The sequence below is a fragment of the Sturnira hondurensis genome, unplaced genomic scaffold (assembly GCF_014824575.4).
Source record: "Sturnira hondurensis isolate 20B ecotype Veracruz unplaced genomic scaffold, ASM1482457v3 Scaffold0007401, whole genome shotgun sequence".
NCBI lineage: Eukaryota > Metazoa > Chordata > Mammalia > Chiroptera > Phyllostomidae > Sturnira > Sturnira hondurensis.
The window spans coordinates 1545881-1560150 of record NW_028080032.1 but is presented as its reverse complement, the minus strand read 5'-3'; the positions used below and the strand labels follow the sequence as shown (position 1 = coordinate 1560150).

Sequence of the window (14270 nt, the reverse complement as noted above, 5' to 3'; positions counted from 1 at the left end):
GATAAAATCAACATTCCACCGAATTTAGTATTGAACTGGCTGGTCTGATATCGAGGCTGTTTAACCTTTATCCTTTGTACCCCTGGCAGGAAGCTTGCTACTCCCTCCTGAAAGCAGCTTTAAGGGCCTAGCCAAGTAAAATTTTAAGATGCATACTTGCTTTTTGTGTGTGTGAACGTTAATTTTTTTAGTGATCAGTAAAGCAAGTCTAGAAAAACCTCAGGATGTTCCCAGGTTTAAAACTTAATGCAGAGGCTGCTAATATCTTTTCTATTCAAATGAATGTTAGAATGCCAGTATTGTATTTTATTTTATTTTAAAGATTTTATTTATTTATTTTTAGAGAGGGGAAGGGAGGAAGAGAGGGAGAGAAATATCAGTGTGTGGTTGCCCCTTGAATGCTCCCTACTGGGGACCTGGCCTGTAACCCAGGCATGTGCCCTGACTGGGAATCAAACTGGTGACCCTTTGGTTCACAGCGTGACACTAAGTCCACTGAGCCACACTAGCCAGGTCAGAATGCCAGTATTTTAAAGTCAAAAGAAATTACATACTGAAAAACTCGCATATGTGGCCTAAACTTAATCCACACCTCTGATTGGTTGCCCATTATTGTCAGTACAAATCACTTTGATCTCTGTTTACATATTTATCTGTGCTGTAAGTCTTTCAACTTTGGCTTCATGACACCTGTAGTTGAAGTGTTATTTATGTATTGAAATAGGTCCAGTGCTTTGACTTCCCTTTAGAAAGACCTACTGTGGAATTTGGGTTTGGGGACAGTAAAGATGCATTAGATAAATAGGTATATATCTTAAAAAGTAATAAATTAACACAATCTATAGCTGCTGATTTAGTAACAGCTACAGAATCAAGTCAGCAAACTTTTGATGCAGACCTGTGCCATGTAGCATGCATCAAAGAGGACAAGAATGGACCTCAGGAACCTTAAGCTCCCCTTAGGCAGGGAAGAGAGATGGAAGACCCAGTTATCTGTAATTTGGTGGTCTAAGTGTGAGAGTAGAGGTGTTAAGATCCAGGCGTGGCTTGGAGAAGGGCTCCATTCACTCAGGAGATTCATATGTAGCTCCAGGGAACAGGTGGCATCTGCATTGGGTTTCAGAGGATAACTTGCTTTAGGAGAGAGGATAGCTTGTAGTACAGCCTGCCTAGGTGAAGGTGGGGCAAGCTGGACTGGCATATTCAAGAACACAGGTCAAAGCTTGGCAGTGTGGAGGCCTTGAAACTATGAGCTTGCCTGAACTGTGAGATGGAGGCATGGGCAGGGGCTGACTGAGGGCCTGTGGTGCTGGGGTGACCCCAGTGAGGAGTTTTGAGTAGGAGACTTGTGCTTCAGTACCTGTAGTGATGGTTTTAGGGATAGAGAAGTGCAAGGGTGGTGGAGACAGGAGGTACTTTAAGAGGATATGGTTGTGGAGGAACCTGTAGGATAACTAGATCTTTGGGGTCTGGGACTACCTAGCAGATGACTTTGTCTTCCTGTGGGGCAGTCTGTTGTCATCTGTTCTCTCTCAGATGACAGCTGTGTGCATGCAGTAAGAGGAGAGAGCAGAGTGTGTTGTGCTCAGATTCCCTGGTAAACGATCTTTCTGTATTTAGACTTCATGCTTCCCAGCTTTTATAAAAGAATGGTGACCAACATGTCCCTCTCCTCCCCAAAAGAGGTAAGAGACTTGTGGTTGGAGGTAGCACAGTGGTTGTCAATGCGTATATCATAGAAGGGATCAGTAAGCTACCCCCCACCACCTTGCCAGAGGCCTGACTGGGAGGCAGAGGTACCTTGCTCTGGGCCCTGTCTTTGCCTTTTTTTAAATTGGATTGTTTTATTTTGCATACTCATCCATTTCTGGTTATATATCTTATAAATATGTTCTCCCAGTTTGTGACTCCCTTCCCATTTCTTTCTGTGTATTTTGATGAACAGAATTTTTATATTTTTAAGCTTTTTATTTTGAAATAATATAGATTCACAGGAAGTTGGCAAAAAAGGAAAATCCTGTGTAGCCTTACTCAGTTTCAGTTTCCTCCAGTAGTGACATCTTGCATAACTTAGTGCAAATAGTAAAACAAGAAAATTGACATTGGTACAATCCAGAGAGCTTACTGCATTTAACCAGTTGTACATATATGCATTTAGTTCTGTGCAATTTTATCACATGTGTCCGTTCATGTAACTAACACCACAGCCACAGTATAGAATTCCATCACCACAGTTTCCTTCCTGCTCCCTCTAGTTTGTAAATGTTTTGTTGGATATTTGGACTGCAAATATTTCCTTCTTGTCTGTAGAGAAGTTTTAATTTTCATATAACTGGATCTACCATTCTTTCTCTTTGTGGTTTGAAGTTGTTTGTTTGTTTGTTTTTTTAATCTAGTTAAAAAACTTCTTCCTGCCCTGGCTGGTGTGGCTCAGTGGATTGAGCACCAGACTGCAAACTGAAGAGTCACCAGTTCCATTCCCAGTCAGGGCCCATGCCTGGGTTGCAGGCCAGGTCCCTAGTGGGGATACTTGAGAGACAACCACACATTGATGTTTCTCTCCCTCTCTTTTTCCTTCCTTTCTTCTCTGTCTAGAAATAGATAAATAAAATCTTGTTTAAAAAGCCAAACTTCTTCCTTACCCTGAATTCATGAAAATATTTTTGAAAAGATTCTAGTTTTCTACATTTGAATTTCTGTTTAGCCCATCTGTAATTGATTTTTGTGTTGTGTAAAATAGTGATCCAATTTTATTTTTTTCCAAGTGGATAAGCACTTGTTGGACCACAGCTAATTGAATAAATTTCTCTTTATTTTCTACCGATCTGCAGTGCTGCTTCTGACATCCATTTCCACAAATGCATGGGTTTATTTGTATCTATGTAATCTGTCTCTTTGGCCTGTTTGTTTATCCGTTTGCCAGTATAGTTTTTTATTTACTATCTTATTGTAGTAGTTTTGCTAAGTCTTTTTTTGCTCTTCCTTAGATTCTCCATTCAAGTTTGTGGTCAGAATTAAGTTAAGTTTGAAGATCAACTTGAGGACTTCTTGAACATATCTTGCTAAACTAATTCCTAAATATTTTACATGTGTGGCATGATTTTAATGTCTACATTTTCTACCTGTTTCAAAGGAATTTATTTTAAGTTTCACCATCAGGCACATTTGCTACATTTTTAGTAACTGCTTTATTTAGATTAAGAAATGTCTTTCTATTCTCATATTTCTAATTTGTTTTTATTTTTTATTTTATTTTTTAGTATTTATTTATTTATTTTCAGAGAGAGGGGAAGGGAAAGAGAGAGGGAGAGAAATATCAATGTGTGGTTGCCTCTCATGTGTCCCCCACTGGGAACTGGCTTGCAACCCAGGCATGTGCCCTGACTGGGAATCGAACCACAATCCTTTGCTGCACAGGCCCGCGCTTAATCCACAGCTACACCAGCCAGGGCTAATTTGTTTTTATTTTTATCTGTCTCTATTAGAATGATCATGTGCTTTTTTTCTAATTCAATTTTTAATGTGATTTTTCTTATGTTAAACCAACTTCGCACTCTTCAGATAATGCTCACTTGTTTCTGGTATTTTTTTTATATGTTGCTGGATTCATATTATATCTTTTTGTTTAGGATTCTTGCCTCTGTGTTCATGTATAGAATTGGCTGTGATTTTCTTTTCTTATACTGCCCTTGTTTGGCTTTGCTAACAGAGCTTCAAAAAATGAGTTGGGAGAGGGTTTTCCCTCTTACTCTCTTCTCTGGAAGAATTTGTATACTAACATTATTTGTTTCTTGAACTGCAGTTGGATTTTGGGTCAGAGAGGTTTAGAAATGGAGGACATCTTAAAGGTCAACCTTATGCATTGTTTTATTGAGAAAGAAAGAATTAAATGCTGAGGCTCAAATCCAGAGGGCACTTTCCACGGCACTAGGACCCAGTGATTTCATTGTTAAAGAAATCCTAATACTGAAGTAAAGCAAACAATGCTTTTATTTTCTAAGACAGAGGGCCCAATGCTGTCACATTGAAGCTCATACAAATCTATGCAAGAGGGGCTTGGAAAACAACCCATTAAACTGACAAAACTTAGTCCCTTAGGTTTCTAGACCTATCTGATTAAGTTGAAGAATTGGGAAAGAGCACCCAGAAGAGAGACTGACAGCAACCTCACAGGCTCTGAAATTGAGCAGCTCTGTGTACGAACCAGAAGTTTAGAGGGTTGTTAAGATGTATGTTGCCCACTGTGATGATGGATGATCATTTTCATCTGGAATATCAAAGAAATACTCAGTATATGGCATACTTATGAAAATCAGTAGTCAGTGTATTTTTGGAAATTTTTTCTGAAAACAGCAAAGATAAATAGTCGAGTGAATAAATGACTCAGCTCCTATTATCTGGAGTATTTCTTCGTCCAAAAAATATTTCTGGAGCACCCTGTAGTGTTCAGCACTGCTCCAAGGGCTTTTTACCCTTGAGAACCCACTCTTCCCACGATAGGTTAGTGTGATTTTTACCATATTTGGGGCTCAGCAAATTGCTTCCTTTCATTTCAGATTTCCATTCACCACGTAGTTTATTTCCACCACCTGTGCCTAATGCTATAATGAAACAAAAGAAATGTGCCTTCTTTACCTAAAATGACTTCAGCAAATATGCAGGCTCAAAAGTCTATGCATTTGCCTGTCTGGGTATGTTATAGGCTTTATCTTGGTAGACTTTATTTTTTTTTGTTTATGAAGAAGTGTGCCATGTCACATAGCACAGTGGTAAATTAAATTAATTCAAACCACATTTTCCTTAGCTATAGATCTGCCCCCCCCCCCAACTCTGTCTCTCTGCTCTTTGGTTAGTAGGAGAGAACCACTACTTATGTAGCTTTACTTGAAGTCATACTCTGTGTTGGGAACTTGTGCTTTGGCAGGGGGCCAAGGGAGGAAGGGGTACATCTGTCTGACAGCCCAGTTAACTATTGACCTTGGCAGTGCTGCAGGTGACAGGTGGTGCTCATTTGCCCTCGGTGAGCTGACAAGACTCTTCTCTTATCCTTGTTCCTCAGATATGAGACCCTGGTCCTCAGATGTGAGACCCTGGTCTCGTCCCCTAAGTTCTCACTAGGGGACTAGATGGCAGAACAAGGGCAGATGGTTTTAAGGTTTCTTTTGGTCCTAAAATTGTGATTTGGGGGGGCTCCAGACATTGTCAAAACAAATGAAAAAATATATATACATTGAGAGGCAGAATGCCACATGTCATTTAAAAATGGATTAAAAGTATGTAAAATGTATTATACAGTTTCTTTTTCTCATGCAGCCTATTTTACATTTGCAAACCACATTATTTTGTATATATTTGTTCTAGATTCTTACAGATTCCATTTTTAAATTTGGACTTTGATGATACTTTTTAAAGAATCCAGTTCTTAAAAAGCAAACGCAACTGCTCTTCACCAATAAAAATTAAAATAAAATAAAAAGTATTTAAAAAAAGAGTCTACTAGCCCTGGCTGGTGTAGCTCAGTGGATTGAGCTCGGGCCTGCGAACCAAACGATCCCAGTCAGGGCACATGCCTGGGTTGCAGGCCAGTTCCCAGCAGGGGACGCATGAAAGGCAACCATACATTGCTATTTCTCTCTCTCTCCTTCCCTTCCCCTCTAAAGATAAATAAATTAAAAAATATTTAAATAATAATAAAAACAAGAGTCTACTAAAACCTTGTTCTAAGTCGAAAATGTAACTTTCATTGCAATATAGCTTGTGATCTTTCTACCAGCAGATAAGGTCTGAAAGCCTCGCCACAGCCTTCATTGTTGTCCACTGTCCTTCAGGAAGAGAGGACATGTGGGAAAACCAGTATATAATTTGAAACATTTGTGATCACACATGCTTCAGCTTTTGTTGGGCATTTGCTGACAAAACTCTCCTTTCCTTTTCTCTGTTTAGCTGAACCATTTGGGTATCCTCAAAGTACCTCCAGTACGGGACTCCCTTAATTCTTAGCAGAAGTTATTTAAGCCCAATTTAATCTGTTTAAGGGAACTGATTTTATGTTTACCAGGCTCAAATAATATAATTTTAAGGATCTATCTAAAGTTTTCAGGACAACCTTCATACATTGTTTTCAAATACATGTTGCTGATTTTTCAGGAATTTAGTTTTTTGAGTGACACCTGTGTCTAAATGGGCTCGCTTAGGTGAACATCAGTACAGTTTTCTGTAAATCATATGCATTACATTATTCAGAAAATAGAAATGAGTTTAAATGATTTAGGGTTTAGATAAAGACATTTTTCTCCATTTAAAGAATTAGATTAGAATAAAATATCAGATTTTCAAAAAATCATTGAGTAGGTAATAGTAATTGTTAACATTCATCAAGGGCCTAGTGTTTATAAGTGATTATACTGGGGGTCTTCATGTGTCATTTTACTTAGTCCTTTAAATAATTTTGAATTAGCTATTACTATCCCTATTCTATAAGTACATAAGTAATCTGGACACATAAATAAGTGCTTTTCTTGTAATAAATCCAAATACTCTAAAACATTATAGTACCCACTAACCACGAGTGTCTGTTAAACATGTGACATGTGACTAGTCCAAGTTGAGATGTCCTGGAAATATAAAATGCACACCTAATTTCAAAGACTTAGTTGAAACACCAAAAATATAAATATTTTTATATTGATTACATGCTAGAATGATGTTAGGTTTATTAGATTAAAGTGTTAAAATTAATTTCTCTTTCTCTTTACCTTTTTATCAAATGCAGCTACTAGAAAACTTAAAATTACATCTGTGGCTTGCAATGTATTTCTGTTGGACAGTGCTGCTCCAAAAGTATTTGCACACAATTTTAACAGGCAGACAGTTACATGCACAAGGCTTGCAAATAAATTGTGTCATTCTTCCCACCCCATTTCTTTCTTTATATCAGCTCTCTTCAACTTTCTTCAGGTAGGAGGAAGGTTTCACACTTAAGAATTAGTTTTATCACTAAATTATCGTATTTCTGCTCCATTATTACTGTCATGGTCATTGTTTTTCTTATTTTTATTAGTTTTAGGCCTTGCTTATGAAACGTTCCATTAGCATTAAAGGGAGCTTTTGCTCTATTTACTTGCTCCCCGCCAGATACATACATACACACACACATCCCCAATCTTCATGATACTGTTTTAAACAATATTCTTTAGGTCAAGATTCAATGTGATCGTGAATCTAAATGCTGGTTGTAACTGAACTGTGTATGAAGAACTCTTTATTTTTAATTTTCTGCACAGTTTTTGATTATCCTGGAATCAGTAATTGCCTTGTTATTATTCAGTTGCTTAGTTTTCCGTGAAACTCTCCTAATTCAATCTCACATTTTTCACCAGTTGTCTAAAATTCATCTCTCTGCATGCAGTTACTTTTGAAGATACATCTCCTGGAACCTTGTATCCTGCTCTAGTCTGCACTGATGGTTGTGTCCTGGTTGAGCCCACCAGGGATGGTCTCATACAGGGATCTGCATTCACGAGATCCTGGGATTTCCTCTGTCTTTAGCCTGTCTCAACCTTCCTGTTTCCTGTATCTTCCTCTTTCTTGGTTAATTTCCTCATTTTGGTGAAGTACATCTTATACGTCCTGAGAAAGGATGCCTGAGTCTTAAATTTTTTAAGATCTTGCATGTCTAAAAATACCCCTGCTTCATTTTTAAGTGCAGTTAGAGGTTGGAAACAATTTTCTTCAGAAATTTGCATATATTTGTCTCCAGATGTGCTATAAGCTATTTGGGCCCAAATATTCTCTTATCACTCTCTCTTCCTATCCCTCACATCCCCACCCACAGCATTTAAAGATTCTTTTTGTCACCAGTGCCTGAAATTTTACTCTGCTGTATGCTCCAGTATGGATCAGATTCTATCCTGATTTCATGTTTTGGTCCTCTTATACTGGTTCTTCAATTTTTAGTTTAGTCTGTCTTATTTTTTATCTTTTTTCTTTTTGCTGAAGTTTATGAATGACTTACTGAACCTGATCTTCCAGCTCTTCTATTAAGTTTTTTTTAAGTTCAGCTATCATAGTTTTAATTTGTTGTTTTCCAAAAATTCCTTTATTAAAAGTTACTTATTGCTTTATGAGCGCAGTATCTCCTGTCTCCCTGAGATTAACAGTAATTTCTTTATTTAAAAAAAGAGTTTTCTTTTCCTCGCATAGTCTTGGTTTCAGCCAAATAGTTTTTCTTTTTTCTTTGTTTTGCTTCTCTCATGAAAGATTCTTTCCTTAGATGGCAGGTTATTCCTGATTGTTTACTTGTATTTGACAGTGGACATTAAAAAGATGGAAAAGTTAGTTCTGCACACAGATGTGGAGCTTGTGGGTGTAAGCTTCACTTCAGAGCCTTCTGTCTAGGCATTTTCCTTTGGGGAACACCTGATGTCAGTACTTAGACCCTGCCTTTTAGGTTAGTCCAGTTCCCTGAATGGGAAGGTTTCAGTCTCCAATTTGGAGAGGCTAGGCAGGGTAGAGAAGACGTATTAGCCAAGATTCTCCCGAGAAACAGAACCAGTAGAATACATGCACATATACACATATCCATATGTGTATCCATATCCATATCCATTTATATGTGGGGGTGTGTGTATACACACACATTATATTATGGGAGTTGTGATAATGGAGGCCAAAAAGTTGCACGATTAGCTAGCTCTCTGGAAGAGCCAGGAAAGCCAGTGTATAATTCAGTTCAAGTCCAAAAGCCTGAAAACCAGGGGTGCTAATGTGTGAGAGCAGAATGAAGATGGATGTCCCAACTCAAAGAGATCAACAGTTCACCCTTCTTCCACGTTTTTGTTCTGATGGGCTGTCAGTGAATTCAGTGGTGCCCACCCACATTGGGAAGGGCCATCTGCTCTACATGTTTACCAGTTCAAATCTGGGCTAATCTCTCCCCAAACACCCTCACAGACACACCAGAAATGTTTTACTAGTTATTTGGGCATTCCTTAGCCCAGACAAGTTGACATATAAAATCAGTCATCACAAGGGGCACAGGGGCTAGAGAAGGTATCAGTCGGTTTATAAATATTCCTTTTATTTATCTTTTTTCAGTAAGGTACTCCCCTACTCACCACCTCCCCAAACATACCTTATGCTTTGCCTGGTGTTTTCTAGATGAGAGATCCTTGTGTCTTACCTTCTCCAGAAAATAATTCTCCAGGCTTCTGCAAGTGTGGGAGAGGACAGTTGCCTGGCTGGGCACAGTAAAAGGGAGTGTAAGTACTTGATTCTTTTTTGTTACCAAATAGTATTCCACTGGGTACATAACCACAAGTAGTTAATCCATTCATCAGTTGATGGACAGTTGGGTTGTTTCCATGTTTGGGTTATTTGAATAATACTGCAGTGAACATTCCTGTATAAAATTTTTAAAAGATTTTATTTATTTATTTTAGAGAGATGGGGAAGGGAGGGAGAAAGAGAGGGGATGAAACATCAATGTGTGGTTGCCTCTAGCACACCCCATACTGGGGATATGGCCTGCAACTCAGCCATGTGCCCTGACTGGGAATCAAACCAGCGATGCTTTGGTTCCCAGGCCTGCGCTCAATCCACAGAGCTACGCCAGCTAGGGCCTCCTGTATAAATTTTTATATGTATCCGTATATACCTTTATCAATGTGTAGATACATGTTTTTATTTTCTTTGGTACATACCTAAGAATGGAAATGCTAGATCATATGGCAACTCTGTTTACCTTTTAAAGAACTGCCAAACTTTTTCTAAAGTGGCTGTAACACTTCATAATACATTCCTATCAGCTAAGTATGAGAGTTCTAATTTATGTTTACCAACACTTGTTATTGTTGTCTTTTTAATTTTAGCCATCGTGATGGGTGTTTATTGGTATATCATTGTGGTTTCATTTGTGTTTCCTTGATGACTAATGATATTGAGTATCTTGTCTTTTGCTTACTTACTTTTTTTGAGAAATGTTTATTCAAATCCTGTGTTCATTTGTAAGTTGGGTTATTAATATTTTTATTGTTGAGTTGTAAGAGTTCTTTGTATATTCTGGACATGAGTGCATTATCAAATATAGGATTTAATAGATATTTTCTCTCATTCTGTGAGCTGTTTTTTCACTTTGTTGGTAATGTCCTTTGAACTATAGAAGTTTTAAATTTTGATGAAGTCTGCTGTAACCATTTTTTTCTTCTGTCATTGTGCATTTGTCGTATTTAAGAAATTATTGCCTAATGCAAAGTTACAAAACTTTACACCAGTGTTTTCTTCTAAAGGTTTTATAGTGTTAGCCCTTACATTTAGGTCTTTCATCCATTTTTAGTTAATTTTTGTGTATAGTGTGATGTAGAGGTACAGCTTTATTCTTTTGCATGTGGATATCCAGTTGTCCTGGTACCATTTGTTAAAAATCAATCGAGTATAATGATAAGGATCTATTTCAGGACTCTCAATTTTATTCTATTGATTTATGTGTCTTATGCTGGTACTAAACTGCCTTGATTGCTGTAGCTTCGTAATAAGTTTTTAAATGGGAATGATATGAAACATCCAATTTTTTTCTTCTCCATATGGTTTGCAATACTCCAGATTCCTTGCATTTTCACATGAATTTTAGGATAAGTTTGTCAGTTTTAATAAAGAAGTCAGCTGTGATTTTGCTAGAGATTGTGTTGAATCTTTAGATTCATCTGGGGAGTATTGCTGTCTTAACAGTATTTAGACTTCCAATCCTTGAACATGGGATGCCTGTCTATTAAGTCTTTAATTTCAGTAATCTTTTATGGCTTTGGTGTACAGATACTCTTCTTATTTTTAAAAAATATTTTTGTAAGCTTTTATGTAAAAAGAATTGTTTTCTTAATTTCATTTTAGGATTATTCATTGTAGTATATAAAAATATAGTTGATTTTTAAAAATATTTTATTTATTTGTTTTTAGAGAAGGGGGAAGGGAGGAAGAAAGCGAGGGAGAGAAACAGCCATGTGTAGTTGCTTCTCATACCTCCCAACTGGGAGCCTGTTCTGCAGCCCAGGCATGTACCCTGACTGGGAATCCAACCAGTGACCCCTTTGTTTGCAGGATGGCGGTCAGTCTACTGAGCCACAGCAGCCAGGACTAGTTGATGTCTTAATAATAATTTATATTTTACAATTTTGCCAAACTTGGTTATTTTAATATTTCATTTTTTATTCTTTAGAATTTTCTACATATAAGAACATTTTATTTGTTAATAGATATAGTTTTACCTCTTCTTTCCCTGTCTGGATGTCTGTTATTTATTTATTTATTCCTCTCTCCCTCTCGCTTTTCCTTCCTTTTTGCCTAATGCCGTGGCTAGAACCTCTAACACTCTGTTGAGTAGAAGTGGCAACAGTAGACATCTCTGTCTTTTACTCATCTTAGTGGGGAAAGCATTCAGTTTTTCACCATTAAGTATGATTTCAGATATGGATTTTTTATAGGGTTGTTTATCAGGTCGAGGATGTTTATTCCTAGTGAATAGGATTTTTAAAATCAAAACTGGATTTTGTTAATATTTTTGAATTTGAGATGATCATGTTTTTTAAGTTATTAATATAGTATACTGATTAATTTTCAAATGTTAAACTTTATATCTGAGGGTTAAATCCAACTTGGTCATAGTGTGTAATACTTTTTATATGTAGTTAAATTTGGTTCGCAGTATTTTGTTGGAGATTTTTGTATATTTATTCCATAAAGGATATTGGTACCTAATTTTCTTATGATGTCTGTTGTAGTGGCATTGGTATAATGGTGTCCTCTAAGAATGGTTTGAGAAATTTTTCTTGTTTGAGGGATAAAACTGGGTAAAGTTTTTTTTATTAGAAGACAAATAGACAACTTGGAATGGATTTGATGCAAATTGTGACATAAGCAGATTTTCTTTATGTGGTTAAACAAAGTTTAAAGAGCAAGTAACAATGAAGGAAAATGGTTCTGGTACAGGGCCAGCAGTACAAAAAAAGTGTTTGAGTGTCCGGATAATACACCCATTCTGCAGTTGTGCAACTTTTAAGTACATATTGTTGACTATCCGTAGTCCATGCAGATTTACAACCCCACACTTCAGCAACAACATGCTGACAGTTCCTAAAGAAGACTACTTTAAAAAAGGCACAACCCAGGTGTTTTTTCATTTGACCAACTCCATCTGAATTTAGATGTGCAGAAGGGCTCAGGTATATCTAGAGTAAGCCACATGCAACATTTACTTGATCAGTTTTTCTGAAATGTTTCAGAGCAGTGATGCTAAGATAAGGAAAGAGAACATGGAGGCATGAAGTCCTAATTACTATACTTGCATATTTTTTGACAGTAGTGAGAAACCTTTTACGGATAAGTTATAAACAAAGGAAAGGCAAATAAACAGTTTTGTATCAGAAATTTAACACACTTAGTTTGCTGACATTATTTGTACAAGCTCTTTATAGTTTCCTATCACCATCAGTATGTTTCCCTGATCATTTAATCATCATCTTCATCTACTAACTTCTCCCCAAGGTGTGTCATTCCATGGCGAAGCTCTGCTGCACTGATGTTGCTATTGCCATCCTTATCAAACAAGCACACAGAATGCTTCTCTGATTTATTCTTCACTCTCTGTGTCTTTCATTTTTCTTGATATCACTGTCAAAAATATCAGAAAGTCAACTTTTTTCATTGTGTCCCATAACTGCTTCTATAGGATTCTGCCCAAGAAACCTCATTGCAATTCCCAATTCCTTTGTTGTTATAGTTCCATCGCCATCCTTGTCAAATAGTGACAACGTTTTGAATTCTGCATTTGCTCAGCCATGCTGCAAATGCTACTGGTCTGTAAGACGTGACCACATAGCCACTCAGCTTGCTTGCTCCACTTGGACTTGAGAAAGTGTTCTTATGCTTTTGTTTATATAAGAATTTGTGGTCCTGGCTGGTGTGGCTCAGTTGCTTGTAGTGTTGTTCTGTAGACTGAAGGGTCATGGCTTCTATTCCCAGCCAGGGCACACACCCAGGTTCCGGGTTTGAGCCCCAGTCTGACTGCCTGTGGGAAGGCACCTAATTGATGTTTCTCTCTCCCATCGATGTCTATCTCTCCTTCTTTTCCTCCTTCCCTCCCTTGCTCCCATCCTCTATCCCTATCTGTCTGAAAGCAATTAAAAAAAATCCTTATGTGGGATAAAAAAGTGTTTGTGAAGGATTGGTATTAATTCTTCTTTAACCATTTCATAGAATACATGTGGGCCTGTGGTTTTCCTTATGGGCAGTTTTAAATTACTAATTCAGTATAGTATTTTTGTTAAGACTAGTTATAAATGAACATTCACCTTCCAAATACCTATTGATATTTGACTATTTAGCCAACCTTTCTCTCCCATATAGTACTCAAATACAAAGAGATTTTAACTTTTTTTTTCATTAAAGGTCTGTAATTACTTTGGAATCATCCAGCATGGCGTCAAAGAAATTTGCTGTTCAAGTAAGTAATGCTTAATAGCCTTCTTTAAAATGATTAATCATTTTCTAGTATAACTAAGTTCTATACGAATTAAAAATAGAAGCTCTGAACTTTTCTTCTCTCTTTTTTTAAAGATTTTATTTTATTTATCTTTAGAGGGGAAGGGAAGGAAAGAGGGAGAGAAATATCAATGTATGGTTGCCTCTTGTGGGCCCCCTGCTAGGAACTGGCCTGCAACCCAGGCATGTGCCCTGACTGGGAACCAAACTGCGATTGTCTGGTTCTCAGGCCCACGCTCAATCCACTGAGCTACACTGGCCAGGGCTGAACTTTTCTTCTCTTTAAATTTGGTTCTGCCCTGGATGATGTTGTTCAGTGCATTCAGTGCTGGCCTGTGAACCAAAGGGTTGCTGGTTCAATTCCCAGTCAGGGGCACATACCTGGGTTGCAGGCTGAGCCCCCAGATGGGGGAGTGCGAGAGGCAACCAATTGATGTATCTCTCTCACGTGATGTTTTTCTCCCTCTCTTTCCTCTCTCTAAAAATAAATGAAATAAAATCTTTAAAAATAATTTGTAAATTTAGTTCTCTACTGAAAACTTTAAGTAGGTGATTGAAAATTTGCATGTTAGGGATAAGGTGGGGGAGAGAATTAGTAGTTCATTTGGTTATGGGAGTTGCTTGCTTCTGCCCAGAAGGCATAACTTGGTTCTTAATTTTAGAAATTGTTATTCACATTGCATGTCCATGACATAATTTTTGATTCTGACAAAGTGGATGAAGATAAAGAAGTAGGTATC

At 37.4% G+C, this 14270-nt stretch overlaps 1 protein-coding gene and 1 pseudogene across 1 annotated transcript in view; one reads left to right on the top strand and one right to left on the bottom strand.

Annotated features, from left to right (window-relative positions):
- The window catches only part of SLX4IP (SLX4 interacting protein), a 215088-nt gene that overhangs the window by 6893 nt on the left and 193925 nt on the right, over nucleotides 1–14270 (top strand). The window contains 1 exon segment of the mRNA XM_037051650.1: nucleotides 13438–13492. Coding sequence (XP_036907545.1) covers nucleotides 13466–13492 — 27 coding nt within the window. The 5' untranslated portion in view covers nucleotides 13438–13465.
- Nucleotides 12428–12996, bottom strand: LOC118990928 (neo-calmodulin-like; annotated as a pseudogene).